At 53.5% G+C, this 12,574-nt stretch overlaps 1 protein-coding gene across 2 annotated transcripts in view; it reads left to right on the plus strand.

Annotated features, from left to right (window-relative positions):
* Positions 1–12,574, plus strand: part of LOC115171254 (neurogenic locus notch homolog protein 2) — a 54,996-nt gene that overhangs the window by 14,179 nt on the left and 28,243 nt on the right. For both annotated transcript variants that reach the window (XM_029727886.1, XM_029727887.1), the window contains exons 3-5: positions 10,643–10,785; positions 11,010–11,345; positions 12,208–12,564. In XM_029727886.1, the coding sequence (XP_029583746.1) occupies positions 10,643–10,785; positions 11,010–11,345; positions 12,208–12,564 (836 nt within the window). The remainder of the gene's footprint in view (positions 1–10,642; positions 10,786–11,009; positions 11,346–12,207; positions 12,565–12,574) is intronic.

The following is a 12,574-nucleotide window of genomic DNA, read 5'->3' on the forward strand; positions in this document are numbered from 1 at the left end:
AGAGGAGAGCAGGGAGAGAGAGAGGAGAGCAGGGAGAGAGAGAGGAGAGCAGGGAGAGGAGAGCAGGGAGAGAGAGAGGAGAGCAGGGAGAGAGAGAGAGGAGAGCAGGAGAGAGGAGAGCAGGGAGAGAGAGAGGAGAGCAGGGAGAGAGAGAGGAGAGCAGGGAGAGAGAGAGGAGGGGGGTGTTGGGGGAGGAGGATCTCTTCTTGTTGGCAGTGTGGTGTCAGTATGGACTCTCACAAATAAATAAGAAATGGAGCTGCTGGTTCCTGGTGGTGGTGATGGTAGTGGTGGTGTTGGTGGTGGTGGTGGTGGGGGTGGTGGTGATGGTGGTGGTGGTGATGGTAGTGGTGGTAGTGGTGGTGGTGGTGGTGGTGGTAGTGGTGGTAGTGGTGGTGGTGATGGTAGTGGTGGTAGTGGTGGTGATGGTAGTGGTGGTGATGGTGGTGATGGTAGTGGTGATGGTAGTGGTGGTGGTGGTGGTAGTGGTGGTGGTAGTGGTGGTGGTGGTGGTGGTGGTGGTGATGGTGATGGTGGTGGTGGTGGTGGTAGTGGTGGTAGTGGTGGTGATGGTAGTAGTGGTGGTGGTGGTAGTGGTGGTGGTGATGGTGGTGGTGATGGTGGTGGTGGTGGGGATGGTGGTGGTAGTGGTGGTGGTGATGATGGTGGTGGTGGGGATGGTGGTGATGGTGGTGGTGGTGATGGTGGTGGTGATGGTGGTGGTGGTGATGGTGGTGATGGTGGTGGGAGTTTGGCTGACGGGGGCTGTGCTTTGCTGTGGGCAGAACACTGCCTCAGAGGGACTTTTGTTGGAGGTTACCAAATTCCCATACCTTCATAAATTCCTCCCAAAGCAAGCTCGCAAACAAGGGAAGGAAAAGACTTTCATGACAGTTCTCAGAAGTGTAGAGGTTGGAGATTCCTTCCTTCCTGCTGAAGGGGATGACAAGATGGTGGCCCTGCTGTGCTTTCTATCCTGTTATTGTTATTGTCCCTCTTCTTGTATGGGCTTTTGGTTGGTTCACAATACCTGTGGAATAGGTCGCTGTCTGAGTGGGGATCAGGCCATTCATCCATACTTGTTGCTCTGTAGTCCGTGACCGTAGTGTGTCGAACCGTGTCACAGATTACTGCGTGACGTCCACAGGTGAGTTGGCCTACGACCCCTGTGTCAGGCTGGGTGATGTATTGTGTCTGAGAGGGTGGGCTCTGGTTACCTTGCACAATGACACACAGAGCAGAAAAAGTGTCTCTGGGTTACTGTCACTCACACGGGCTGAACGGAGGTGTCCTGATTCACACACATAAATCACGTCTCCTTTATCTGGAGAGGAACACACGCTCAGCCTGAACACAGTCTGCTTTTCAACATGTAAAACATAGGAGTTACGGGTCTTTGCGGTAGGTCTGTCTGGGTCCCTTCATGTTGTTCAGAAGTCTCCCCCATAAAGTGTAGAACGTCGGAGGAGCTCAATCTCATTGTCACCTGTTTTGTAATTTCCCAGTGGATCCCGGCCCTGTGATGGGCTCAACATACTGCCTCCCTCCTCTTCCAGACACTATAGTGGTTGTAAGTTCCTGCCTGTGTTTGGGTGTGTTCTGTGGTGTTTCTTTGCATGTGTGCGCACATTATACCATGTGAATATTTGCATTGTTTTTGTTGTCGTTGGTGCCCTTTTGGTTGAAGGTGTAAAAAGTAACTCCATTGCATGTGCGTGTTTGTGAGGTAATGTTGTGTGTGTGTGTGTTGGTGTCCGTGCCTCGTCCACCAGCCAGGCAGAATAGCTCCATTGTTCTAGCAAGAGTAAAGTAAAGCCCTGGCAGCCTGAGTCTCTCTGACAGATGTGGACAGATGCATGGTGCTGGCTGGGGCTGAGTGGGGCTGCAGCTGGCGTTGACCCTCAGGTCTGTTGTGACGTGAGGAGATTACCCTGGCTTTTCTGGCCCCGGCCCCGGGCCCCGCTGCACCCCACAGACCTCCCCCTCGACTGGCTCTGGCGCACTCTCTTCCTCAAAGGTCAGGAGTCAGCCCTCGGTAAATCCCCCCCCCCCCCCCACACACCTGTTCTCCCCACATCCTACCACTTAACACTCCCTGGCTCTGGTCGAAGGTCCAACAGCTACTGCTCTGCTAGGCTACACTACAGCAGTCTCAGTGGACAAGGACTTTCACAACAGTGGTGGAATCCAGATGGCTGTAAAAGTCTGAACTGAACTCCCAGATTCTGATAAGGCTGCAGGACCAAACAGCGTCCTCCACAGCCACGAGACTGACAGAACCCTGGTCTAGTTATGTGTTCCCGGAGTAGCATGTTGACAATGGCCAAGGCCCTAGACAAAAGAATGTGTGTTTTGGCTGCTGGACTCTGTGTTTTTAAAGGAAAGCAAACAATCTCTCCACTGCATTCCCTCCTGCTCTACCGCTGCTCTACCACACACACACACACACACACACACACACACACCTAATTTATTCTCACAATCCAGTCATACTCTTTTAGCCTTGCTTCCTCTCAGTCAGTATTATCCACACATTATGCAGCTCTGTCCACAGTCGTCGGTTGAGAATCTCCTCTCTCCCTTAAACTTTTAACTGCCGTATCAACAGAATAGAAGTCAAAAAGATTTGAGTGTGACTGCCCTGGTCTCATTCACTGTGCCTCAGACAAACACACACACACACACACACACACACACACACACACACAGTCTAACATCCGCTAGTTTCTAGAAGTAGCTGTAAGTTATTCCCTGTCTGTCTGTCTGTCCAGGAGAGTTGTGAAGGCCTTTAGAACAGAACAACAGGCCGTAAAAGATGGCTGTTCTGCGGTTCTTTCTTCGGCGTTTTAAATGGCCACAGCACAGAATGGCCTCAGAAGAGTTTGAGTGTCAGTCTGTTGTTAGTTTTAAAACCTCCAAGCGGTTCCCCTTCCCCTCCTCAGTCCATCCAGACCTCTCTTTGTGGCGACGCAGCGCTGTCCGCGTTTCATTTTCTTCCTGGGTGACACCCTAGATTCCAGACATAGTTCATTTGCTTCTAAATAAACTCAGCCAAGCCATGACAAATAGCAAAGGGGACGAAGGCTTGGGAGGGAGGGGGTGGGGGGGAGGCGGGTGATTGGTTGGGTGTCAGGGCTTGCTCGTTCGTCTGTGAGGTTGCCAGGGCAACAGGGATATGGGATTCAGAGAGAGTGTTTTCAGAGCAGGGGACGAGGGATTACAGGAAATATGACATGACATTCTCTCTGGACCAGACCCCCCTCTATACCCCACCCATACCCTCCCAAAGACATTCTCTCTGGACCAGACCCCCTCTATACCCCACCCATACCCTCCCAAAGACATTCTCTCTGGACCAGACCCTCCTCTATACCCCACCATACCCTCCCAAGACATTCTCTCTGGACCAGACCCCTCTATACCCCACCCATACCCTCCCAAAGACATTCTCTCTGGACCAGACCCTCCTCTATACCCCACCCATACCCTCCCAAAGACATTCTCTCTGGACCAGAACCCCCTCTATACCCCCCATACCCTCCCAAAGACATTCTCTCTGGACCACCCCCTCTATACCCCACCCATACCCTCCCAAAGACATTCTCTCTGGACCAGACCCCCCTCTATACCCCACCCATACCCTCCCCAAAGACATGCGCTCTGGACGCAGACCCCCTCTATACCCCACCCATACCCTCCCAAGACATTCTCTCTGGACCAGACCCCCTCTATAACCCCACCCATACCCTCCCAAGACATTCTCTCTGGACCAGACCCCTCTATACCCCACCCATACCACCATCCCAAAGACATTCTCTCTGGACCAGACCCTCCTCTATACCCCACCCATACCCTCCCAAAGACATTCTCTCTGGACCAGACCCCTCTATACCCCACCCATACCCTCCCAAAGACATTCTCTCTGGACCAGACCCCCTCTATACCCCACCCATACCCTCCCAAAGACATTCTCTCTGGACCAGACCCCCTCTATACCCCACCCATACCCTCCCAAAGACATTCTCTCTGGACCAGACCCCCTCTATACCCCACCCATACCCTCCCAAAGACATTCTCTCTGGACCAGACCCCTCTATACCCCACCCATACCCTCCCAAAGACATTCTCTCTGGACCAGACCCCTCTATACCCCACCCATACCCTCCCAAAGACATTCTCTCTGGACCAGACCCTCTATACCCCACCCATACCCTCCCAAAGACATTCTCTCTGGACCAGACCCCCTCTATACCCCACCCATACCCTCCCAAAGACATTCTCTCTGGACCAGACCCCTCTATACCCCACCCATACCCTCCCAAAGACATTCTCTTTGGACCAGACCCCCTCTATACCCCACCCATACCCTCCCAAAGACATTCTCTCTGGACCAGACCCCTCTATACCCCACCCATACCCTCCCAAAGACATTCTCTCTGGACCAGACCCCTCTATACCCCACCCATACCCTCCCAAAGACATTCTCTCTGGACCAGACCCCTCTATACCCCACCCATACCCTCCCAAAGACATTCTCTCTGGACCAGACCCCTCTATACCCCACCCATACCCTCCCAAAGACATTCTCTCTGGACCAGACCCCCTCTATACCCCACCCATACCCTCCCAAAGACATTCTCTCTGGACCAGACCCCCCTATAACCCCACCCATACCCTCCCAAAGACATTCTCTCTGGACCCAGACCCCCCTCTATACCCCACCCATACCCTCCCAAAGACATTCTCTCTGGACCAGACCCCCTCTATACCCCACCCATACCCTCCCAAAGACATTCTCTCTGGACCAGACCCCCCCTATAACCCCCCCCAAACCCTCCCAAAAGACATTCTCTCTGGACCAGACCCCCCTCTATACCCCACCCATACCCCCCCAAAAGACATTCTCTCTGGACCAGACCCCCTCTATACCCCACCCATACCCTCCCAAAGACATTCTCTCTGGACCAGACCCCTCTATACCCCACCCATACCCTCCCAAAGACATTCTCTCTGGACCAGACCCCCTCTATACCCCACCCATACCCTTCCAAAGACATTCTCTCTGGACCAGACCCCCCTCTATACCCCACCCATACCCTCCCAAAGACATTCTCTCTGGACCAGACCCCCTCTATACCCCACCCATACCCTCCCAAAGACATTCTCTCTGGACCAGACCCCTCTATACCCCACCCATACCCTCCCAAAGACATTCTCTCTGGACCAGACCCCCTCTATACCCCACCCATACCCTCCCAAAGACATTCTCTCTGGACCAGACCCCCTCTATACCCCACCCATACCCTCCCAAAGACATTCTCTCTGGACCAGACCCCCTCATCACCCATACCCTCCCAAAGACATTCTCTCTGGACCAGACCCCCTCTATACCCCACCCATACCCTCCCAAAGACATTCTCTCTGGACCAGACCCCTCTATACACCCACCCATACCCTCCCAAAGACATTCTCTCTGGACCAGACCCCTCTATACCCCACCCATACCCTTCCAAAGACATTCTCTCTGGACCAGACCCCCCTCTATACCCCACCCATACCCTCCCAAAGACATTCTCTGGACCAGACCCCCTCTATACCCCACCCATACCCTTCCCAAAGGACATTCTCTCTGGACCAGACCCCCTCTATACCCCACCCATACCCTCCCAAAGACATTCTCTCTGGACCCAGACCCCCTCTATACCCCACCCCTACCCTCCCAAAGACATTCTCTCTGGACCAGACCCCCTCTATACCCCACCCATACCCTCTCAAAGACATTCTCTCTGGACCAGACCCCCCTCTATACCCCACCCATACCCTCCCAAAGACATTCTCTCTGGACCAGACCCCCTCTATACCCCACCCATACCCTCCCAAAGACATTCTCTCTGGACCAGACCTCCCTCTATACCCCACCCATACCCTCCCAAAGACATTCTCTCTGGACCAGACCCCCTCTATACCCCACCCATACCCTCCCAAAGACATTCTCTCTGGACCAGACCCCCCTCTATACCCCACCCATACCCTCCCAAAGACATTCTCTCTGGACCAGACCCCCTCTATACCCCACCCATACCCTCCCAAAGACATTCTCTCTGGACCAGACCCCCTCTATACCCCACCCATACCCTCCCAAAGACATTCTCTTTGGACCAGACCCCTCTATACCCCACCCATACCCTCCCAAAGACATTCTCTTTGGACCAGACCCCCTCTATACCCCACCCATACCCTCCCAAAGACATTCTCTCTGGACCAGACCCCCTCTATACCCCACCCATACCCTCCCAAAGACATTCTCTCTGGACCAGACCCCCCTCTATACCCCACCCATACCCTCCAAAGACATTCTCTCTGGACCAGACCCCCTCTATACCCCACCCATACCCTCCCAAAGACATTCTCTCTGGACCAGACCCCCTCTATACCCCACCCATACCCTCCCAAAGACATTCTCTCTGGACCAGACCCCCTCTATACCCCACCCATACCCTCCCAAAGACATTCTCTCTGGACCAGACCCCCTCTATACCCCACCCATACCCTCCCAAAGACATTCTCTCTGGACCAGACCCCCCTCTATACCCCACCCATACCCTCTCAAAGACATTCTCTTTGGACCAGACCCCCTCTATACCCCACCCATACCCTCCCAAAGACATTCTCTCTGGACCAGACCCCTCTATACCCCACCCATACCCTCCCAAAGACATTCTCTCTGGACCAGACCCCCTCTATACCCCACCCATACCCTCTCAAAGACATTCTCTCTGGACCAGACCCCCTCTATACCCCACCCATACCCTCTCAAAGACATTCTCTCTGGACCAGACCCCTCTATACCCCACCCATACCCTCCCAAAGACATTCTCTCCCCCACCCCCCGCCTTCCCTTCCCACAACCACCCACATCCCCCGGCCAGCTCCGCCCCCTCCTTTCCACAGCCTGACTGACATTATCATTACAATCAGACTGGTGACCTTTGACATCTGACCTCCCAGCGTGTGAGTGGGTTCATAGGGAAAGCCAGGCCTATGCTGCAGGAGCTTTGGGACACGGAGGAGTAGCCGTGGAAACTAAGTGAGCCAGCGGGACCTCTCCCCCCCTCCCCTCTTTCTCTCTCTCTCTCTCTCTCTCTCTCTCTCCTCTCTCTCTCTCTCTCTCTCTCTCTCTCTCTCTCTCTCTCTCCATATTGCTGCTCTAGCTCTTCCATGTAGAGGAGCATAACTCTCCCAGGCCCCAACACTGTCCCAACTGCCAAGAACCATTAGGTTCTTACTGTAATGGCAGTTTTGTTCAAAATGACCGGTTGTCTATTCAATCAGAGCGGCGTTCCTGAATAATATTGTAATTCTTCTCAGCATGTCATTGAAAGTGTAGAGGGGAAACAAATGGGACTTTCCTGGGTTTCTCTGGATTTTAGGTCTGGTGTGTGTGTGTGTCTCTACGGCTGCACATTCATGTGGGTGTGCCTGCCTCTCCATGCTGAGCCCTGTGGCTTCTCGGTCTCGCCATTGTCATGGCAGGTAGAAAGAAAGGCCACAGAACACTGAGCAGTCTTGTTTTTAGGAAGCGGAGCAGAGCAGCCAGTGGAACACAGTGTATTAGAGAGACAGAGAGCAGGCTGGCTCAGTATTCAGCACACAGGGCCTGGTAACCCACAAGAAGAGTGGCCCCTACGGGTCAGGAACAGCACCTCCTCTCCCTGCACTAGCCTCAGGCCCCCCAGTCAGAGAGCAGAGTCAGAAAAGCAGATTGAGGGAGGAGAGAGAGAGTAGGTCACAAAAGATGCACAAAAAGTAACAGAGATGATCTACCCCCTCCTGCAAACTAGAAGAGGAAAAGCCATTGTTGTTTTCTGCCAAGGGGTTATTTACAGTGAAAGAGGAGAGCGGCCCCGAGGGAGGGCCAGGGCCCAGCCATCACTGCCCTGTCATCAGCTTCAAACGACCTGTTTGAAGTGGGAGCCAATTCCCGTCCCTATCCCTTGGCCGGACCGGGGCTCCCTGTCCCTGGGTGGATGTAGGGTTATCTACCTATCACACTGGCCTCCCTCTCAAACAGACCCCAATAGGTGCTGCTTCGCCGAGCTCTCCCTCCCCTGGGGCCCCTGGAGTGGGCCACAGGAAACCTGTTGTTTACCTCACACTACCTGCACACTTTTAGTTCAGGCTTTAGTCGTCCATCAAGATGGTGTGATGCGTTACTGGAAAACAACAACTAGGAAGAGGTCCAGGAAGCAGAGACATTTATTTCTCACCTAGTCTTTACAATCGTTCCAAAGCAGCTCTCAGAGTCAGTGAAATGTTGTTTTAGTGGAATCCTGGTTCCTAATGTCTGCATCTCTCATAGGTCAGCTATGTCACAGGTGGTCTAAGCTGCTTGTTTTAACGTACGAGGGGAAAAGTGAGAGCTGAAGAGCGGAAAAGGAGTAATGGTGGAAGTAACTGGTAAGTGATGCTTTCCAGCTGGGAACCACAGAGGGAGAGGGAAATGGAGAGAGTGATGCTTTCCAGCTGGGAACAAGAGAGGGAGAGGGAAATGGAGAGAGTGATGCTTTCCAGCTGGGAACAACAGAGGGAGAGGGAAATGGAGAGAGTGATGCTTTCCAGCTGGGAACCACAGAGGGAGAGGGAAATGGAGAGAGTGATGCTTTCCAGCTGGGAACCACAGAGGGAGAGGGAAATGGAGAGAGTGATGCTTTCCAGCTGGGAACAACAGAGGGAGAGGGAAATGGAGAGAGTGATGCTTTCCAGCTGGGAACAACTGAGGGAGAGGGAAATGGAGAGGGTGATGCTTTCCAGCTGGGAACAACAGAGGGAGAGGGAAATGGAGAGAGTGATGCTTTCCAGCTGGGAACCACAGAGGGAGAGGGAAATGGAGAGAGTGATGCTTTCCAGCTGGGAACCACAGAGGGAGAGGGAAATGGAGAGAGTGATGCTTTCCAGCTGGGAACAACTGAGGGAGAGGGAAATGGAGAGGGTGATGCTTTCCAGCTGGGAACAACAGAGGGAGAGGGAAATGGAGAGAGTGATGCTTTCCAGCTGGGAACAACAGAGGGAGAGGGAAATGGAGAGAGTGATGCTTTCCAGCTGGGAACAACAGAGGGAGAGGGAAATGGAGAGAGTGATGCTTTCCAGCTGGGAACAACAGAGGGAGAGGGAAATGGAGAGAGTGATGCTTTCCAGCTGGGAACAAGAGAGGGAGAGGGAAATGGAGAGAGTGATGCTTTCCAGCTGGGAACAACAGAGGGAGAGGGAAATGGAGAGAGTGATGCTTTCCAGCTGGGAACCACAGAGGGAGAGGGAAATGGAGAGAGTGATGCTTTCCAGCTGGGAACAACAGAGGGAGAGGGAAATGGAGAGAGTGATGCTTTCCAGCTGGGAACAACAGAGGGAGAGGGAAATGGAGAGAGTGATGCTTTCCAGCTGGGAACAACAGAGGGAGAGGGAAATGGAGAGAGTGATGCTTTCCAGCTGGGAACCACAGAGGGAGAGGGAAATGGAGAGAGTGATGCTTTCCAGCTGGGAACAACAGAGGGAGAGGGAAATGGAGAGAGTGATGCTTTCCAGCTGGGAACCACAGAGGGAGAGGGAAATGGAGAGAGTGATGCTTTCCAGCTGGGAACCACAGAGGGAGAGGGAAATGGAGAGAGTGATGCTTTCCAGCTGGGAACAAGAGAGGGAGAGAGAAATGGAGAGAGTGAAGCTTTCCAGCTGGGAACAACTGAGGGAGAGGGAAATGGAGAGGGTGATGCTTTCCAGCTGGGAACAACAGAGGGAGAGGAAAATGGAGAGAGTGATGCTTTCCAGCTGGGAACAACAGAGGGAGAGGGAAATTGAGAAGAGTGCATGTCTTGTATTTTACAGACAAGAGAGAAAGACAATGACTGATGGTTTACATCTGTTTCCGAATTAGAAATAGTGTGTGTAATGTGTGTGTGTGTGTGTGTGTGTGTGTGTAATGTGTGTGTGTGTGTGTGTAATGTGTGTGTGCGTGTGTGTGTGTGTGTGTGTGTGTGTAATGTGTGTGTGCGTGCGTGTGTGTGTGTGTCTGTGTGTGTGTGTGTGTGTGTGTGTGTGTGTGTGTGTGTAATGTGTAATGTGTGTGTGTGTGTGTGTGTGTGCGTGTGCGTGTGCGTGTGTGTGTGTGTGTGTAATGTGTGTGTGTGCGTGTGCGTGTGTGTAATGTGTGTGTGTGTGTGTGTGTGTGTGTAATGTGTGTGTGTGTGTGTGTAATGTGTGTGTGTGTGTGTGTGTGTGTGTGTGTGTGTGTGTGTGTGTGTGTGTGTGTGTGTGTGTGTGTGTGTGTGTGTGTGTGTGTGCTTGCAGTATAAATATTCTGACTGAATGGAACCCACCCAGTCCAGGGCCAAGGGGACTGACTCCTTCCAGGGTCTGAGGCAGAGTCAGGGGCGTCTGCCAAGGTGTCTGTCAGGGGGTGGAGCAGGAGCATGATGGGAGCTGGGAACGGGGTTGCCTGCCTGGCTTTTGGCTGGAAAATCACACTGATGTAGTTGTAGTTAGTTTCACATCTCTCCCAACTGCCTCAGCTCTGAGGCCTGCTGCTCTGCTGCCAGTCTGTCTGTCAGTCTAACCTAGGGTCTAACGTGCTGTGTTCCGTATTTCTGTCCAGATGTCGGCCGGGGTACATCGGGCCTCTGTGCCAAAGCCTGGACCCCTGCCACCGGTCGCCATGCCTCAACGGAGCCGCCTGCAAGAGCCAGGTGGCCAACGGAATGCCACAGTTCACCTGTGTGTGCCAGAGAGGGTTCAGAGGTACGTCTGTCTGTCTGTCTGTCTGTCCGTGTGGATCAGTGTTTACTGAGAGAGGGGTGTGGGAAAGAGCTGATCTGTGCACATTTATGTACAGTATGCAAGTACATTTATGAGAGGCAGTTGAAGGCTCATGCATGCTTATAACAAGTTATAAAGCATATATTAGGTTTAGGTGTTAACTAAAATGTTCATAATGAGACATTGCATCCCTTATCTATCTACAGGTCAAGACTGCTCCCTCATAGACGCCTGTGCCACCAGCCCCTGTGCCAATGGCGCCCGCTGTGCCAGTTGGAATAACCACTATAACTGTTCCTGCCCGCCCGGGTTCCAGGGGAAAAACTGCCGCAACGATATCGACGAGTGCCGCAAGTCTGGCGTCTGTCTCAACGCAGGCCTCTGCATGAACACCCATGGTTCCTTCCGCTGCCAGTGCCCACCTGGGTACAGCGGGCGCACCTGCGAGGTGTCCTCCCTGCCCTGCGCCCCCTCCCAGTGCATCAACGGGGGCACCTGCCGCCCGACCGGAGATCACACCTACGACTGTGCTTGCCTGCCAGGTAAACTGATTGGCTCATAAACTGGCCCACACACACACACACACACACACACACACACACACACACACACACACACAGCCTCAACACAGACCCCAGAGCCCCTCCAGTCACTATAAACCCCAGGTCTTTCTCAGGGGTCCCCAGGCAGGCTCTCTGACGTAGCTGCTAGTGCTGTCTGGTGGGATGTGGATCTACTCCCCTGTCTTTCCCAGTTTCCCATGCCTCTCTCTCTCTCTCTCTCTCTCTCTCTCTCTCTCTCTCCCTCTGGCTGCTATTAATAGCTTGTTGACGGGATGGGGGGACAAACGAGGGTTGGGAGAGGAGAGTGGGCCGCTGCTCTACTCCAAACTGCTCCCTTCAGGAGGAATTTACTTCATGGCCCTTCTGGCTTCCCTCCTGGGAGCTGACAGGAAATGTCTCTGGGCCGGAGAGGAAGTCATTGAAACTGTGAGAGATTATAAAACAAGCAAACATGGCAGGGAGTAGTGGACCTCTGTAGCACAACGCTGTGTGTCAGCCCGGTGGTGTCAGGGCTCTCGCTGGTGCTCTGCTGCTGCCTACTGTGGGAAACACCACGCCATGAGAACATGTAAACACTTTTACTGCCCCTCTCTGCCCTTCACCTCCACGGCTGTGGGAAGCACAGGGGAATGTTTAGGAAGACCATATGAATGGAAGTGGGGGGCATTGGATGTGTTAGTGAACACTTAACTCTAATGGGAGTGCCTGTTATCCCTGAGACCTAGCTTCTTGGCTCACCTCTCCCTCTCTCTCTCTCTCTCTCTCTCTCTCTCTCTCTCTCTCTCTCTTTCTCTCTTTCTCTCTTTCCCCCTTCTCCGCTCTCTCTCTCTTTCTCTGTCAGGGTTCGAGGGACACAACTGTGAGACGAACGTGGACGACTGCCCAGGGCATAGGTGTATGAATGGGGGCCTGTGTGTGGATGGAGTCAACACCTATAATTGCCAGTGCCCACCTGAGTGGACAGGTCAGTACTGTGCAGAGGATGTCAATGAGTGCCTTATGCAGCCCAACGCCTGCCATAACGGAGGCACCTGCTTCAACACCATCGGGGGGCACACCTGCGTGTGCGTCAACGGCTGGACGGGAGACGACTGCAGCGAGAACATCGACGACTGTGCCACCGCCGTGTGCTTCAACGGCGCCACCTGCCACGACCGCGTGGCTTCCTTCTTCTGCGAATGCCCCGTGGGGAAAACCGGTGAGTCCGC

Source organism: Salmo trutta, chromosome 32 (genome assembly GCF_901001165.1).
Source record: "Salmo trutta chromosome 32, fSalTru1.1, whole genome shotgun sequence".
NCBI classification, from domain to species: domain Eukaryota; kingdom Metazoa; phylum Chordata; class Actinopteri; order Salmoniformes; family Salmonidae; genus Salmo; species Salmo trutta.